This window comes from Pleurodeles waltl, chromosome 3_1 (assembly GCF_031143425.1).
Source record: "Pleurodeles waltl isolate 20211129_DDA chromosome 3_1, aPleWal1.hap1.20221129, whole genome shotgun sequence".
In the NCBI taxonomy this organism is placed as follows: domain Eukaryota; kingdom Metazoa; phylum Chordata; class Amphibia; order Caudata; family Salamandridae; genus Pleurodeles; species Pleurodeles waltl.
In genome coordinates this window covers 512,963,864-512,981,911 of record NC_090440.1, presented here as the reverse complement: position 1 = coordinate 512,981,911, position 18,048 = coordinate 512,963,864, and the positions used below count along the sequence as shown (strand labels likewise).

Below are 18,048 nucleotides of genomic sequence, written 5' to 3'. Positions count from 1 at the left end.
TGGAAGACTTAAATGGGTCACTCCATCCAGGGTACCTCCAACTCCTGTTTGAAATATCTACATTGTTCTCACACAACTTGTGGGCCCTTCTTTTGAACCTCTTCTTCCATGCCCCACTGCACTTTATCTGCTGAGAGGCAGCTGTCGTAGTGACCATAACTTCTCTCAGGCATGTAAGTGAGCTTTCAGCTCTTGCACTCCAGAAACCCTTCTTTCAGACAGCGACAGGGTCGTCCTTAGGACACATCCAAAATTTATGCCTACAGTAGTATCTTCTTTCCACCTTACCCAAACTATTGAGTTCCTACTGTTCTTCCCAGACCTCCTGGGTAACACATTAGACTTCAACCGGGTCCTCATGTACTACTTTGACAAGACAAAATTATTTTAGTAAAACTCAACAGCTATTTGTCTCATTCACAAAACCACTCAACGGCCATGCTGTTTTCAAAGTCACCATAACCAAGCATCTGGTCAAATGCATTCAAACACATTATACTAAAGCCAAGAGACAATTGCCTGTCTCACCCAGGCCCGCTCTGTCTGCAAGAAGTGGGCCTCCCTGGCTTCCCATTGCTAACTTCAAAGCAGTCCACTCCACAAGTATTCACTAAGCACTACTGTGTGAATGTCTTAACATGCCAACAAGCTAATGTTGGACAAGCTGTATTACATACACTTTTCAGACCCCTTCAACATCCTACAGCTAGCCACCACCTTTGCATAGACTGCAAAGCAGTCCTCCCAGAGTATGTGTGTATACAGCTACTCATACCATGAATTAAAAATATTACCCTGTAATCATCTTTTTTGTGGCATGTAGTGCTGTAGATTCCCATGTGCCCAGCTTCCTCCCTGGAAACCTTGGGTTGTCGCAGAGGCTTTCCTTTCTATTTCTGTCTTTCTTTTTCCATCTCTTTCTTTCCTTTTCTTTCTTTCTGTCTTTGTTCTTTGCATCATCATTATTTCTGCTCCTTAGGGGCTCCATTTTCATCCTCACCTGCTGTGTGGAAAAATAATCTAACAAAGGTTCCAATTTCCATGCGCATTACAAGTAATACATCTATACCTCGTGACTCAAAAAACGTTTTCTAAGAAAAATAAGTTACACATGTACCAGCCCAACAGTAGATGGCCAGGAGTATGTAAAGCATGTGAATCTACAGCACTACATGCCATGAGCAGATGCATACAGAGTTAAAAGTTTCCTTTCGTATCTCCTCTTGCAATGTTCAGTTAGAGTGCAGTAGCTAGAATTATCTCTTAATATTTTGGTAACATTCTAAGATCTGTAGCATGTTGTGGCTCAAGCTGGATTTTTTGAGTGAGTAAAGTCTAAGAAAAAAGATAATTGTGAGACATCTGGTATTTGGGTTGTTTGTTGAAGTCTGTCTTTCCATTGCCTTACAGGGGGCGCTGATGATATTCCTGGACCAGTCACATGGGAAGGTGGTGAAGATAATGCAGTTATCATGAAGTGGAATGAGCCTGTATTCCCAAATGGACTTATCCTCATGTATTACATAGAATTCAAACCGCAAGGAGAAGGGGAGGTGAGTGCTGTTAAAAAACACGACCGTTCTTTGTGCTGTGCAGTTCATTATTAATTTTGCCTGGCAGGATCCGCACAGTGTATTGTTAGACCAAGCTTCACAGCCCTGATATTCCAGAGAAGTCCAAGTCTAACCCCTTGTGACTGCAGCAGTGCCAAAAGAGTTGCAAATTCTTTCTCAGCCCTGTTCTTTCATTGTCTCGTCCCAAGTTGCATTGAATTTATTTAGTAGGTTTATCTCCACCACATCACTTTATCATTCTTACAGGGGCGTCATGAGCCTCCCTGCTTTAGCAGCTGCAGCAGAGGTGGGGTTCCTGGTGTCTTCTATCTGCAACTCAGCACACAAAGGCTCATAATTAAAGTGAAGCGAAGGTATGGTCTAAGAAATGGGATGGATGTAGGAAGTGTGAGCGAAAGGGTGGAGTAGGGTGAATGAAAGCGTAGATTAGTAAATGGATGGATAAATGAAAGTATGGGTGAGTGAAAGAGAGGATTTATAGATGGATGGATTGATTGATGGATAAAGTGAATGGGTGGATGGATGGACAGAGTGAAAGGGTAGATGAGTGAAAGGGAGGATGGATGGATCCAATGATTAATGAATTAATGGAAGAGTGGATGAGTGAACAGGAGGGTGAATGGATTGACAGATGACTGAATGTGTGGCTAAATGAGTAAGTGAAAACTGGATGAATAAGTAAAAGGATAAGTGGATGAATGAGTGGATGGAGTGAAAGGATGGAGGAGGGAATGAGCGGATGGAGTGGTGGAAAAGTGGAAGGATGGATGGATGGATGGATGGATGTATGGATGGATAGGTTTCATGGATAGGTTTGGATATGCACAGGCAGATGGACCGAACAGTAAAAGACAGATGAATAAATGGATGACAGAATGTGAAGGTGAAATGGTTGAATATCAGTTGGTGGATGAATGGATAGATAATTGGGTGGAAGACAAAAGACAGCTTTTCTAGAGGAAGAGTTGCAATGACTTGCTTTGCTTACTTGGTGCCATTATAGCTTTGGCACAAAGTGGGGGTATTTTATTTTCTGGCTACTCCCTTGTATTCCTATATGTGCTAATTCTATTATTTGAAAAAGGCTGCTGAAACAAAATACACAACGATGGGAAAAAACAGATCTCCCACAGTTCCGGCGAATAAGAAATATGGCTGAAATCTGAGACCGGCATCTGTCAGCCGAGCAGTGATCTTCAATGGATGTTTCTGACCTTCATGCCATTTCATTTGTACAGTGTGCCACCAGTTCACCGTGGCACCTGAATTAGTTTTAAACATTTTAGACATATGTGTTCTAAAGACTTTATATACTTTTTCACATTTGTGTTTTTTCCCCGCTATTTATTGGATGAATAATGGAATCCGTAAAAAGCATTGTTTATTGATGAGTACGCTTCGACCCACGTACCCAAGAATAGTCACTCCTATATGCCCCTGTATCATAATTGATGCACAAAATTTGTCTGTATTAGATGTCTGTTATAGACACGTGTAAATGTGTAATCCTGCAAAAGGGATAACGTTGCTTATCTGTAACAGTGGCATTTCAGCTTGTTTCTGTTCCAGGTTCCCATAAAACTCTCCTGGTTTGTCAGTGGACGCACACAGTTCAGAAATGTATTTTCTTAACTGTATTCGGGAATCTTATCCTGACAATGATAGAATCTAAAGATGAAGATTAGACTGTGGGGTATTGTTGTCTTCCACTCGCTTTCATGAGTCATACAGACTCCACCTATAGTCAAAGCCTAGAAACCATGCTTTTCCAAGTCAGACCTCTAGGTGGTAGGTAGAACAGTGCACAGCAGAAGAAACTAAAATAATGTCAGACTGCAGAACTGTTCCGGCAGAAGAAGACTCTTACCTTTACCTGCTTAGAGTTCTTTAAAAACTCATCTTGCTTCCAGTCAGACGTTTTAAGGCATGGGCAAAGTGGGCATCGGGAGCAGGGTCAAGGCTGATTTGCAAATGGCTGCGTCCAACTGGAATGGCATGGATAGCAAAAAACTGCAGATTTAGGCCCACATCTCTGAACTGTCAATTCTGCATTATGTCCATCACCTGTTCCTTTTGCATTTGTCGCCCTAATTGGGAAGGGTATGCCCATATGTGGATCCCTTGCTCCCCATGCCACTGGAGTCAAGCTAGCCTGGCTGATGAAGGGTGATACCATGAAACCAGTCCCAGGATGCTTGTTTCCAGTCCAGGGAGGACCTGGCTTGGCAGATCGGGCTGGACTGTTCCCATGGGGAGCAGGTTCAACACTGATTTGGATATGGCTTTGTCCAAACTGGAATGGCATAGGTAGCAAAAAACATTGGATTTAGGCCCAGATCTCTGTACTGGGGGGTGAATGTTTGCTATTGTTCAGCATTCCATCCATCGCTTGTTCTTTTTGCAGAGGACAACAAATCACAGTGCTGCCAGGGCGAAGTTAAACAAACACACAACCAGTGCACAAAAACAGCTGCAGGCAAGATTGGCAGCACACAAGAATACAAATGGAAGAAATTATATGGAGAATATATTAGCTTAAATTTACATATATTTTCTGTGGCTTCAGAAAAAAAATATATTTTTATTTTGAGATTGTGAGCAAGAAAGTTTTGCGACAATGTGCTGTAAAAATTACCTTTTTAAACATAATGCATCTAGAAGTCAAATTGGCTTGTTGTTTTGCCAAGTTATGGTTAACCGTGCTAGAATTGAAATGCAGTCTCAAATGAAGTGGAAGGAAGCCAACAGACTGTGTTTTTTCGAAATGTATGGCATTTCGGCTGAATTGCTGCAGCAATCGCTACACAGCGAATTCCCCTGTCAGTGACCCCCATACCGACAGAGCTTCCTAATTGATGCTAAATGCATTTTTCCAAATGATTTGTTTCCAAAATTCTTCAAATGTTATTTTTGACGAATCAGTTCTACCAACCTTTCTAGTGAGTGGTCAACGCCATGTTTTATGTGTTATTGGTAGTTTATAAACAGTGAAAACCTTTGGTCTTTTTCCAAACATACCTTTCCTGCCCTGGCCTCTTTCTTGTAGGTTTCTTTTTTGTAGTGATTGTTTCTTAATAAGCATCTACCCTTCTCCTTTGCTCCTTTTGCAGTTCACTAGCAAAGCCACTATAATCTATTTTTGCTGTTGATTTATACCAGTTTTGTCCCAAATATGTACTCATTCAAAATAGTAGCGATTTCTTTTTTTTTTATTAAGATCAGTATATTATCGGTTTGGTTTTTTGTGCCAAGGAAATTATTGCAAGAACTCATTCGATATATGTAGGCAGTCATCCAATAAAAACTTGAAATTAATGTGCTTATATCACTAGTCAACAGTACAATAGTGCATCTCATTCCAATACGGCAGTGTCTGCATTTGCATAAAGTAAACCACATTAGGATGATGCAAGTAATAGACCTGCAAATTCACATGGTATCTGCCCCTTTCACACACTCAATCTGCTGAGAGACGATATAACACTGTGAAACGCAATGTGAGCTGGAAACCCTGCAAAGAGTGTTCTGCTAGCTGATGCAAGAAGGCTCCAAGTAGCTGATGTTCATTGCAGCCCCACCAGATCGGCAACAGCCTTGTTTGCTTTTTTTTTAAGATGGTGAGGGCAGGGCTTGCCACAATGCCATGCCCCCCTTACCATGGCCCTGACCCTACCAGACTCCACCCCATCCTTCCACAAGCTAGAAAGTTTTTATACGTTGGCAGGTGTACAATAGAAGTAATTATTTTGCAGCTTGAAGAAGCATTCAGAGAGGATACTTAGCGAGGGAGGACACATGCCTTGCTTTGTGTTACTTCAATGTTGAAGACTGTTCTTCACTTAAATACATCAAGTTGAAATGTGTGGTAGCTGCCGGGGTAGAACTCAAATTAGACAAATTTACAGCAGTAGTTTTTAACCTGTGGCCTCAGAACCCCTTGGGGGTTTGCGTGGTGTACTTGGGGGCGCTGCAACTGTTATAAAATGAAGTATTTTTAAAATTCATTAAAATTAAGTACATACAAATACAGAAGTAAAATGTGAAAACATTTTCTACAATTGATTGTGAACTAAACAAAGTATTTCAATATTTGAGTATTTTATGGTGGGTACTTGTTTTTGTATTTTTATGTATTGTTTTGAGGTTCAAATCATAAAAAATGCATAGGATGGGGGACCCCCGCTCTCAATAATGACTTGGTGCGGGTCCCCGGATTCCTGTAGTAATTTAGTGGAGGGTCCACATTAGTCAAAAGGTTGCAAACCACTGGTTTAAAGCATTCAACAGTTCATTGTACTAGCATCTTTGCTAAGCATCAAGACAGTTACCTTTAGGCAACTGAATACATTTGTTACAAAAGTATCACCACTGGGTGGATGATACAGTGCATGATTAGCATGAATCATAAGAACAATCCTGTTAGATACATCTCATTTTCGAACAAATTATTAATGCCATTTAACTTATTTGCAGCAAGACCTTTATAGCAAGGTCAGTTCTTTACACAAAGAAAGATTGATAGCAAACCGAAATCATTGTTGTCACAGACTTCACATTCTTCTGTGTCTTTCTAGGGAAACCACGCCTGGACTGGTTCTGAATATTGCTTAAATATTTGACATGTTCTTTACCTTTCTATTTTTCCTCTAGATGCAGAGAGAGTGTGTTTCACGTCAGACTTACCGTGAAGTTGGAGGGGCCAAACTCATCCGCCTGAACCCTGGAAACTACTCCGCCCAGGTCCAAGCAATTTCTTTGTCGGGGAGTGGGGCGTGGACAGAGCCTATATCCTTCTATGTCCAGGCAAAACGTAAGCACAGGGCAAGATCCTTTTTTTTCTGCTACCAAACCGATATGGTTTTATGCTGATTAGAATATTGACATACAGCTTGTTGGTACCACCAGGACTGGGGACACCTGCAGCATGTGAATACTGTCTCTTGTTTGTTTATTTCTTTTATTTAGCTGTAATATGAACATCTATAGCAAATTCCTATAACTCTGACACACTGTACACATAGAGACAAACATACTAGCGTGATTTTCAAATCCATCTGCAGTAATCCGAATGAGCATAATGCAGGAAAGGGAAGGAGCTGTTGGGAGATTAGGGTGTAGGTCATATGTTTGGGGGGTGCTTTAAAGCTCTCCTGGTAGAGGGGATACATTTTGTGGTCTTTTTCCCTCTCCTTTGTGCTGCAGGGATTATTTTTTTTAGACCTGTTTTAGCTTTCTTGCAATGTGCCTACTAAATATGTAAGTTATTTGCAAACATCTGCTCTTACTAGAAACATAATAAGAACGCTGCAGTGGAGCGAACATCTCTTGCTCTGTGCTGTTTCTTCTGTCTGTTCTTCGTGGCAACGAGAATAGGCAAGCCATTGCATTTCACTTTTAAATATAGCTGGTCCTAAATTAGCTGTTTCTTGCTTTAATTTATCTTTCTTCTGTAGCCTGATCATCATTAGCATTGGCAGTAATTTGATTTCTCAGCTTGCTTTCCTTCAATATCTGAAATGGAACAGCGATGCTTAGCTTTCTGTCTCCGTCCTCTGCACGTCGTCTATGCTCCACAATACTATGGTATTGTATTTATGAGATTTCTGAATGCCTTCCTAATGAAGGACACATTAGAAATGCTCATTCTATCTCAGGTCTTGGTTGTTCTGGACTTAGAACCCACAGCATAAGTTCACTCTCAAACACAATTCCCTGTTACTGACCCATTTTATTATAAACCTCAAGATACAGGAAAGAAAACATGAAAGGAAGGAGCAATTTGTAATTAATACACAATAGATATGATAGATGGAGTTATGTGCAGAACCTCAAGCCAACATTTAAAGGCTTGTTCACTTGTGGACAATAAGGTTTACTGCAATTTATTGTGAAAATAATGTGGCTCGTCTTAAATGAGCTTCAAAGCAATATGCTGTTTCTTTAAATGTATCAAAAAGTAATTTGCATTGTGATTGTGGCCACCACCACATTTTCTCAATAGTAATTGTGATTTTCTTGCAATGGAAGAATCGAAGGTACTTCTTATGCAGAGACATTGGTTCAGGGAACCTCCACAACACACCAAGAGCAATTTTACCAATGGTTAGCTGCAGCTCTGCATTCCTTACCTCACCCAATCTATTTCAGAACATTATATGGAGTGCAGTTATTTGTGGCCTTAGCTCAAGGGGCTGATAACCACATCAGTAATAGCTGCCTGAATGCATTTTATGTGACCAACGCACAAGTTGAATTGAATGAAATAAGTCAAATTTTATTTAATTGAATCTGTTTAGAGATTCGCAGCAGCTCCGTTTCTTTCTGACTGACTGAAAGGAGAGCTCATTATTTTATTTATATATATATATATATATATATATATATATATATATATATATATATACTGGAAGATGCAGGATCACAAGAAAACAACAGCCAGCCAGGGCAAAAATCTGGATCCCAAAGGATACAAAGAGCCACAAGAAAATGTAATATCCAAGAAAGAAGTGACTCAAACAGATGATCTCATTAAAGAACAAAAATATATTTCTACTACAACGTTTCAGCTTCCGCCTTCCTCAGGTAGTACTACCTGAGGAAGGCGGAAGCTGAAACGTTGTAGTAGAAATATATTTTTGTTCTTTAATGAGATCATCTGTTTGAGTCACTTCTTTCTTGGATATATTAAGTTGCTTTTGGCTTTCTGAATCAGTTGTGTCAAGAATCCTAATTTCCACCAGTATTTCTCTGTATTATATGAGGTGGGTGTAGGTAAGGGATGTGTGTGTGAAAATTTTTGCCACTCCACTGCAGATGCACCTGGTCCCCGCAACACTACAATGACCAAACCATAATTTGCTCATTCGAGTCCTCCAGAGGTTTAATGATTACTACTCCACCAGTGATCGTATTTTGTAACTTTACGTGCTTTATCAAATAATTCCTGCTATTGGGTTGGAAGGAGTAAGTAGCTTTATACTTAACACTTGCACCTGAACATAGTGGTTTAGCTGCCTACCCTCCAGCACTTGTATCCTTAGTTACCAATACCACACAATATACTTTACTAATTAAGGTGAAGTAGTACGGGAAGCAGTTTTTCAAGTTGCTCTACCTTTGCATTTTTACATATGTAAAGTCTCATCTAGGTAATCTTCAGTCTACCTTTTTCTGGCTGAAAAAACACATACCTTGGCATCCATGTGAAATTTCACATGATACAGATGAGAGAGTCTGCTTTATTATCAGTATTAATAGTAGCACCATGAAATACTTAAGTAGCATCTTCGTAATTAGTTTACCATATCTATTAGTGCAGCACTAAGAGATAGATCAGAAGTAAAGTGTAACAAGCTGACGTCACCAAGCAGATAGCATGCAATGCTATGATATATGTATTTGTGGCACAGCAACATTGTCAGATATTTTGTTGTAGGTCAGTATTTAACAGCATTATTTCTTCTAGCACATAAAGTTTTGTAACCTTTTTTCCATGGACAGTATTTACTACATATGATCCCTGTCATTGGTAATTGTAGCTCTCCCTTGTGTGTTGAGATACATTTGTTTAGATAATTCCCCACAACCACTTATGATAAAACTACTGCTATGGAGATGGTTTTCTTTGAAGTACGGTATATTGTTTAAGGTTGCAAAGATCCCAATACTTTGTATTTTTATATTCACTCACCCTAGACATGGACATCTCATTAAAGAAACCGACCTAAAAATAAATTCCTAGAGGGATAATATTTCCCTATTTAAAATTCTTCTTTTGCCTAAATGATCATTACACCATATGTTGACTTCACTCACCTGTGGGGAATAACAATAAGGCTAATATTTAAAGGATCCATAGGGTTTCTCCATCCCAGTCTGTATTTATACCCGCTGATGGCTGTGCATTGGTCAAAATTAATGTAGAGGAAATAGCAGGTACTCATTAATAGAGCAACGGCTTGTGGATTGAATATTTGGATTCCTAGAACAAGACTCATAGCAATTCATGCTGGTACCTGTGGGCGTTAGCTGCCAATGGTGACAATACTGAGCTAGGACATATCATTTTTTTATGAACTGTAGGAGGTGGTGTTCTTCTAGTATGGATGTTTCTCATGCATACTTTTAACCACAGATTCATCACCTTAGAATAATCCCTAAGTAACAGACTGGATTCAGAAACTTTTCCTAATAATGCTAGGAGAGGATATTGCATAATGGCCAGAGCTGCCGACCTTGGAGCTGAGGAACCAGGTTCGAGTCTCGGCATTGGCTCAACATCCTGTGATTCTGAGCAAATCACTTAATCTCCCGAGCCTACAATTTTTAAAACGTCTTTCCTTCTGTAACATAACTAGTGCTCATGTAAAGAGTTTCAATACCTTCCGGTCAAGTTTGCGCTATATAAAACTGCAAAAATAAGAAAAGAAAAGAAAAAAAGATGGTGGCTTGTGGTTTGGTAGTGGTGCTATACCACCCCAGAAGCGACAGAGTGGATCCGAATATATGAGCCACTTCATTACAATGACGCCAGTTTATTTCTTCCCACGCCTTTGGGCACTGATTTTGAGGTCTCAAATTGTTTTGCCTTAGATGACTTTTCAAAAATGAAATCCAGTGTCCTAGGGAACGATAGCACTCCTAATTCTTCAGGCTCAAGGCATGCTCTGATTGGGAAATAAAACAATATCAGTTGCGGACCTGCATGGGGTGTCTCTCTGGTGAATGGGCTCTGGACACAACTTGAAGTCTATAATAAGTGTGCTCTTACACACTGAAGGTGAACTGGGTCCGAGAAGCGAAGCCGTACGTCGCTGAACAAAAAAAAAAAGAAGTCATAGCCCTCAGATAATGCTCCAGGTTGCTGGCATGGACTTGTTCTCTCTCCTGGGGCCGTGCCTGTGAAAGGCCAACCTTGTGGTTGAAGTCCAGTGTAAATCAAAGCCCAAGTGAAAGCATAAAAAAGCAAAGCAGGACTCAAACCCATTCCACTATGCCCTATCCAAAGAGGTGACGCAAGGGCATCATAATGTCAGTTGGTCTCCCTTGATGTCCCCAGTTATGGAGACTGATCCCAGTATGTCCTCTGTTTACCTGGCAGTCTGCAACACAACAACAGATTGAGGCCTTCAAAGAGGCCATGCTACAGAAGATTTTTTGGATTAGGAGCTGCAGCACCTCTGATCATAGTCAACTGAGTCACTCCCACAACATTTGGCAGCTGTCAGGGCAATCCTTCTGTCTTTCTAGCAGCACCTCACCAAAACGCAAACAGTAAAGATGATTTCTGGCAACATAGCGCATGGGCTCTGAAATCCTCTCAGGGAAATTTGTGGTGGAACAAGTCTTACCCTCTTTCTCTCTTACACACACAGAGGAAAGAAAGGAGGTGCAGGATAGTTTTCTGTACGTTTATTGAAAAGACTGAATCTACAATAAAGTACATGAGCTGCAATGATTAGGATAATGAGAAGAGACACAATCAGGATTGTGAAGATTAGTGATGTGAATATGAACAATCCCAACATTTTGCAATAAACATGAATACACAAATTCCTTCTAAAGAGAGCAAGGCATGATAAACCTAATCTGCCCTAGCCATGTCCATGAGAAGCCCTCCAGCCCCTGTTACCTTAGAACAAGTTCGACCTCCAGTCTCCAAATCAAGCTTTGTAGAGACACAAAAGGTGAGTTCTGCTGCAAAGTGATGTGCAGTATAGATGTAATATCCTGGGTGGAACCCACTCTAATGGGCTTGGCCTCGTAGAGTGTTTTTATAAGGCCCATGTTATTGTCTGTGTAGACATCCTGACACAGGTATGTACCTGATTGTTCAATTGTGTGCGCAAGCGTGGATCGGCAATTTCCTTACAAAATGTCTAAAATATTCACATTATGTTTTCCCTTTAAGATGAAGCAAAGGGACATGATGACAATCCAGTACGTACATTACTGATAATGACGCTTTCACGGAATGGCGACTGATTATAAAATAAAAACATTACTCCTAAAATGCATAAACTGTAAGCAATGCTAAAATGAATAAAAAATTCATAATAAGGCAGAGCATGTTTATTTAGGCAAAAGGGCACAGGCCTGCAAGCCGCAGCTAAGCCAAACTTTTGTATCCAGGCAAACTAAAATGGACTCACAACAGTCTGACCCATTTCAAATCCTGGACTGACTGACTGATTATAGGTCTCCGGCCCCAGGACCTGCACTGGGCTGTTTTTTGTTGATTCCCGAACCAGCACCACTGGCACCATAAGTGGATCCAGTGCTGATTCCGATGTCTGACCTTGTACCAAATTCAGTGTGTTCTCGTACCATTAAAGTACTGTTGATCATCAGACACCTTGACCCTGTACCAATACCTCACCAAGGCCTGAGCACCAGCAGAGACTCCATTACCGTTTTTGGCTCTGATTCTAAACAAGGACACCACCACAGGGTGATGACAATGGTGGGTAGGTTAATGGTTCTCTCCCCCTATCACCCAGGCCCCTCTTCCCCCGAACCCTCTACAACTGCCCACCCATAATGACAATTTTTACATGGACTTAAAGAGTTCAGATGGTTTGATATTTTCCCTAAATTGGAGATGGGCTGGCCACTTGGACCACCAAAGGAAGGAAGAGAGTGAAGGTGAGGTCCTACAATTGCAGCTGCCCTCACTTGAGACCAAGGCAGTTGTCCTTGAGGTAAAATTTGCAGCCTTGGCCAGCCACCTCTGAGCTCTTGCTTCCCTTAAATTATGCCCTCACTGATACCTTAATGGGCAGTTGGTCAAAGTCCTTTTTCAGTCTGCTGCTGAAAGGTCAGATGGCCAGGTGTCACAGATTGTTCCCTGAGGATCCTGACTTTCTCACTAAAAACCCAGCCCTAGAGAGCCTGGTGGTTCAGGTTCAACCAGCAAGGTAAACCCTAAATCATTCCTCACGACTCCTCAGGATAGGGAAGCCAAGAGGACTGAGACATTTGGTAAGCAAAGGTTCTTCTCTGTTTTCTAGGCATTGAGATTGGTCAGTGTGGTATATTTGCTGGGTCACTACACGCATGCCCCTGGGACATGGCCAACAGGATCTTGCCAGCAGTCCTGGAAGACTTTGTGGCCTCTCTTGATCAAACAATTCATGATGGCCAGGATTCGGCCAAATACGCGATTCATTCTAGCCTGAATACTACTGATATCCTGAGAAAAACAGTTTACAACACTGTTGTGCTCCACTGCCATGCTTGGATACATTCCACAGGATTTTCTGGAGATGTCAAACCTCACTCAACGATATGCCCTTTGATGGGACACAACTTTTAATGAAAAAGCTGATTCTGTCCTGTTCCATTTTAAGGACAGTAGAGCCACTGAATGTTTCCTCACGTCCTGGGTGGTTTGACTCCTCACATGTAGCTCTCACACCAGTTCAGAAAAATTCTGGTGCTACTCCAGGGGGCTGGCATATAGACCGTGACAGGCACCCTGACCACGACTGCAGTTACCGCAACTGCAATGACCACAGTCCTTTCTAGGCTGGGAACATGGGTCTAGCAGGTAATGCACAGGTAGAAGCAAAACCACTTCTCCCAGTTCCCTCCCCCCTCGGGAAACTTTAGTTTGCCCCTAGCGGCACACACCCATCCTGTGGGATAGAGGATCTGTTGCATCCAGCAGTTGGGTAATTACAAATCTTTGAGCTTGGCTATTGTTTACCCTTTCTTTTTGTTCTGCCAGATTCCCCCCTGCCTCACCCACCATCTAACAGAATTTTATTTGCCCTCCAGATGTGCTATAGAGTGGGTCATGGACTCTCGCTGTTCCTTTTGTTAAAAAAGGACATATGCCTTCACAATCAAATCTAGAAAAAGTATCAACCTCTGAATGCCTTCCTAATGAAGGACAAATTAAAAATGCTCATTCTATCTCAGGTCTTGGTTGTTCTGGACTTAGAGGACTGCTCTTTTAAGATCTGCTGAACATATATGTTCATATACCTGTCCTGCAGTCCCACAGATGCAACCTGTGGTTCAAGGTCGGTAAGGAGCATTTTCATTTTGCAGTGCTCCCCGATGGCCTCACCAGCACCCTTTAGGTGTTCACGAAAGTGATTGCATTGCTTACGACACACCTTTGGCAGTTGGAGATACCTCAGTGACTGACTGTTCAAGGCCGACTCACAACAGTCAGTCATATCTCACCTCCAGACAAACACAAACCTTTTGACATTGTTGAGGTTCATGATCAGCAAGCCACAGACTCCTTTACAGAGGCTGCCATTCATTGGTGCTATCCTTGATGCTGTGCAGTTCAAGGCTTTTTGTCCACCGCAATGAGTCCAAGACATTCGAGCTATGATTCTGATATTTCAGCCTCCTGTATCTTGCTGAGGCTTCTTGACATCTTAGCCTCCTGAATCTTCTTGGTTGACTGTGCCAGTTGGCACATGTGATGGAATTTGAAGGACCAGTGAACAGAGGAAATCTATTGGATACCATCCAGATTTTATAAGAGATGACACATGATCTGTAGAGGTGACTGTTCAAACGCAGTTTATGCAGTGACAGGCCACTGCACTTCCTTACCCAAAACTGACTGTGATGGGCGCGTCACTAGTGAGAAGTTATTTGGGGGAGGTGGGGAACAGAGGTCCCTGGTATGCAGTGGAAGCCTGGCTCCATATCAGTATGTTGGAGTTTCGTGCATTTTGTCTGGTGTGGAAAGCCTTCCTGTCAACCACAAAATGGAGCCTAGTGCAGGTTCTTATGAAAAACATCACTGGCATTTGATACTGCAGCAAGCAGGGTGGACTGGGGTGCTGAGTCCTGTGCCAGGAGGCATTACGCTTCTGGAGTTGGTTGGAGCGTCAGGACCTAGCGGGCAAAACCCAGGTCGGTCTGCGCCCGTCCGCGACCAACTGAGGCTGGACTGAGCCACTCCCCTGAGTCTGGTTCTTTTTTAGCTATCCCCGAATAGTTTCGTCCTCTTCCAGCCACCCTCCTCCCGGTACCATCTCAGACCCCATGTTCCGTCCCAAGACATTGCCACTGATATGGGTAAAAGAAAAGCGACATAGGTGGGCTGGGGAACACAAGAAAAAACTCTAAAAAAAAAAAATTAAAAAAAAGTCGTGCTGCAATGACTTACTTGACAGGATTGATGACCTCCTAGCTCATTGCGAGGAAATATTAGCCTCATCATCTGGTGCAATCATCCATTGAGTCCCAATCCGTGCTCATCAATCCCAACTGCGGACCAATAAGCAGGAAAGCATATCCAGTATGTTCAATAAAGCTAGGGTACGGAAGAGGAACAAGACCAGTTCAGCGCCCCAAATCCCAGCAGACTCCGTTCCTAGTTCTGGCTCACCTCATGACTCAGCAATAGTGCCTCCTCCCTCTCCCATCCCCTGTACCAATCGCCTTCTACCGCTATCCCGTCCCTCAGATCCACGCACAACTCAGGATCTCGTAGATTCTCCCGCTCAGGTGAGGGAAGGTGGCCTCTCAAACAACCAGCCATGCTCCCCCTTCTCCAAATGTTGACTTGGTAGGTTGTATACAGAAACTCAGGTCAGAAATATCAGCCCTTAAGTGTACGATAGGCAAGCTTGTGGTTACAGTGGGGCGTTTTATGGAAGAGAGGGGGAGAACAGCTAGGGAAAGTGCTGCTATCCCAGTTTTGATCAACACCGCCACTCTGGCACCCTTTGTTCCCACTATGCCCCTTCATGCAAATCATCATGGAGGCCCCTCAGGTTTACCACATGAGGACACTATCTTTAGGACATCGGTTGGAGCCCGCACAGTGGGTTCCAGAACATCTGGGGACTAATGGAATCTCCTTCCATTTACCCTCAGCTCACAAGTCCCAACTCCACACCTCCTACACTAGGGGAGGGTCGTCATCTTGGCAGTACACATGTTGCCAAGACCATCTCCCTGCCTCCTCGGAAAATCTTTGACCAGTGTACCTAGTTCTAATTCTCAGGGAGGGAGGGGGGGAAGGGGAAGACTCCTTGATTAACAAAGTCATCCACTGGATTAGACACAGTAGAGGATGTCTCTCAGTAATTAGAAAAGATATCCTTAGGGCCAAACAATACAGGTCTCTGAGCTCATCGTCTTGACTGCATAGAGCTTCTTCTAGAAAATGGGCAGCTTGCTTATGACTTAGTAGCCCTAGTCCAAACAACTAACCCCCCGGACGGGTTGTCTATACAGTTCAAACTCTAGCCACCCACCCCATTATGTGTGTCATCCCCCCAAAGCAGATTTTGACAATTACATTGTTTGTTCCAAGATAGATTGACTAGCTTAGATCGAGATGCAGGCTTCCTACACTAGATCTTATAGCTGCGCTAGCTCTGCAAATCTCTGCACCATCAGTTACCCAGCGGACATGCCTGACCAGAGAAACAGGAAGGTCCCCGCGGTATCACCCAATGTCGATGCACCAGCTACCAAGGAAGCCTGTCGTCTTTCTACTGGTTCCCTAGATCTCCAGGTAAACCCTCCTCCCATTGCCCAACTCCACGACCACCTGTTAGAAAGTAAAGATTGTTTCCTAGAATGTGGCAGTTATCAAATCCAAACTTCCATTGCCGGGGGACTTCAATGCCACTTTCGAAATCCTCGGTTTGGATCACATGGGCGATTTCCAGGAAGAAGATAACATATGGCTCATACCTAGGCTTGGATCCCCCCCCCATCCCCCCCATCAAGAAGTGTCACCAGGCTGCCCTCCAACTAGATGCCTTGACCCTCGGCCAAGGATTGAGGGCTGTAAACGGAAGAACCAAATCTGACAAGCATGCTGCCCACGTGTTCACTGGCACTCAGGGGGAGAGCTGCATCGACTGTATACTGATGGACCTTAAATACTGGCATTTGGTAGATGACATGGTAGTCCGGACCCAAATGGACAGTGACCATAATCCACTCTGTCTTAGCCTAGAGCCCCTGTGGGGAAGGGTGCCTATTGGCGACAACTACCGCCAAAGTAGCCAAGGAGGTTCAGGCCGAGAACAGCAGATGGCGACTAAGATGTAGCAAGGTCGTCCTGCAAGACGACATTCTCTCTTCCATCAATCAAAATCTGATACAGTGCGTAGCATTGATATCCACAATTGAAGAGGAAGAGGAAAACTGTTCTTCTCTAATAGATGTACACAGAGTTCTTCAAAAGACTGGAACAGCTACTAACCTTGCCAGCTGCCCACAACACTCCTAGCGCTCTACCCTGCGAGGGAGATAATTGGTACAGTTGAGACTGCTGGTTGGCACAAACAAATTTAATCAGTGCAATCAAGCAAAAGGATGTTGCCCGATTTAGGACTCTGCGGAACCTGTACAAGCAGACGCAGAACAAGGCAAGGGAGGAGGAAAGATGAAGACTCATGAAAGTTGCTTGTGAATGCAGGGATTCCAGATCCTTTTGGCTTATGGTGAGCAGAAGAAACCAAAAGGGAGTTCCCACAATTAGCAATAATATCCAGCCCTCAGACTGGTTCCAACACTTCAACTCCCTCTATAATGTTGAAAGCCAATTCGCAGCCATCTCTGCTCTTTTACTCCTACCCCAGCCAAATACCACCCATTGTGACGGTTTGTTCAACCTGGGAGACATCCGAGATGCATTAAATAGCATAGTACGTTTTGAAAGCTGCTGGCCCCGATGGCATTCCTGGTGACCTTTTTCTCCATAACATCGACCAATGGGCCGAGTACATCCTCCTTTTATCCAGTGCAATCGCTAGGGGAGCCCCTATTCCCGAGTCATGGAGGGGTAATACCCATTTACAAGAAAAGCGATAGGTCCCTACCCGCCAACTATAGGCCCATAAGGACTTATTAATACAGTGCAAAAGGTATTTGGTCATGCCCTAATATCACAAATCCTCAACTAGATCACTGAGAACGACATCCTGTCACCATTCCAGGATGGCTTCAGGTCCAAAAGAAGCACCATAGATCAGGTTTCTGCTTCTATATTGGAATGTTGTAGTGATGGGGAAGGGGAGTCTCTACGTAGCCTTCATAGATCTCAAATCTGCATTCGACCTGATCCCTAGCGGTAAACTCTGGGAGGTCCTCAATGAGATGGGTATGCCTCCAGGGCTCTTGACAATAATAATTTGATTACATGAGGCCAACTTTGCAAAAGTACGCTGGGGGAATCAGGGTGATCTCACCTATCCGATCAAGGTAGTCAGGGGCGTTCGGCAGGGTTGTGTACTAGCCCCAACTCTCTTCTCCCTTTTTTTGAACCAGGTCATCCAACACCTCACCTTGCAACCCTCTGACGCACCACCTCTAGGCAACAAAAAGATTGCGACAGTTGTGTTCGCAGATGACACCTTGATAGTATCCAAAACCCTGATGTGCCTCCATTCCTCGCTGAATCAATTTGACGATTTCTGCTTCAAGAGAGGCTTAGAAATAAACACCTCTAAAAACAAGTTCATGGCTATCAACCCACACA

General features: G+C 43.0%; 1 protein-coding gene across 1 annotated transcript in view; it reads left to right on the top strand.

The window, feature by feature from the left end:
- Window positions 1–18,048, top strand: part of IGF1R (insulin like growth factor 1 receptor) — a 649,229-nt gene that overhangs the window by 572,203 nt on the left and 58,978 nt on the right. Inside the window, exons 13-14 of the mRNA XM_069222768.1 lie at window positions 1,411–1,553; window positions 6,225–6,384. Coding sequence (XP_069078869.1) covers window positions 1,411–1,553; window positions 6,225–6,384 — 303 coding nt within the window. The remainder of the gene's footprint in view (window positions 1–1,410; window positions 1,554–6,224; window positions 6,385–18,048) is intronic.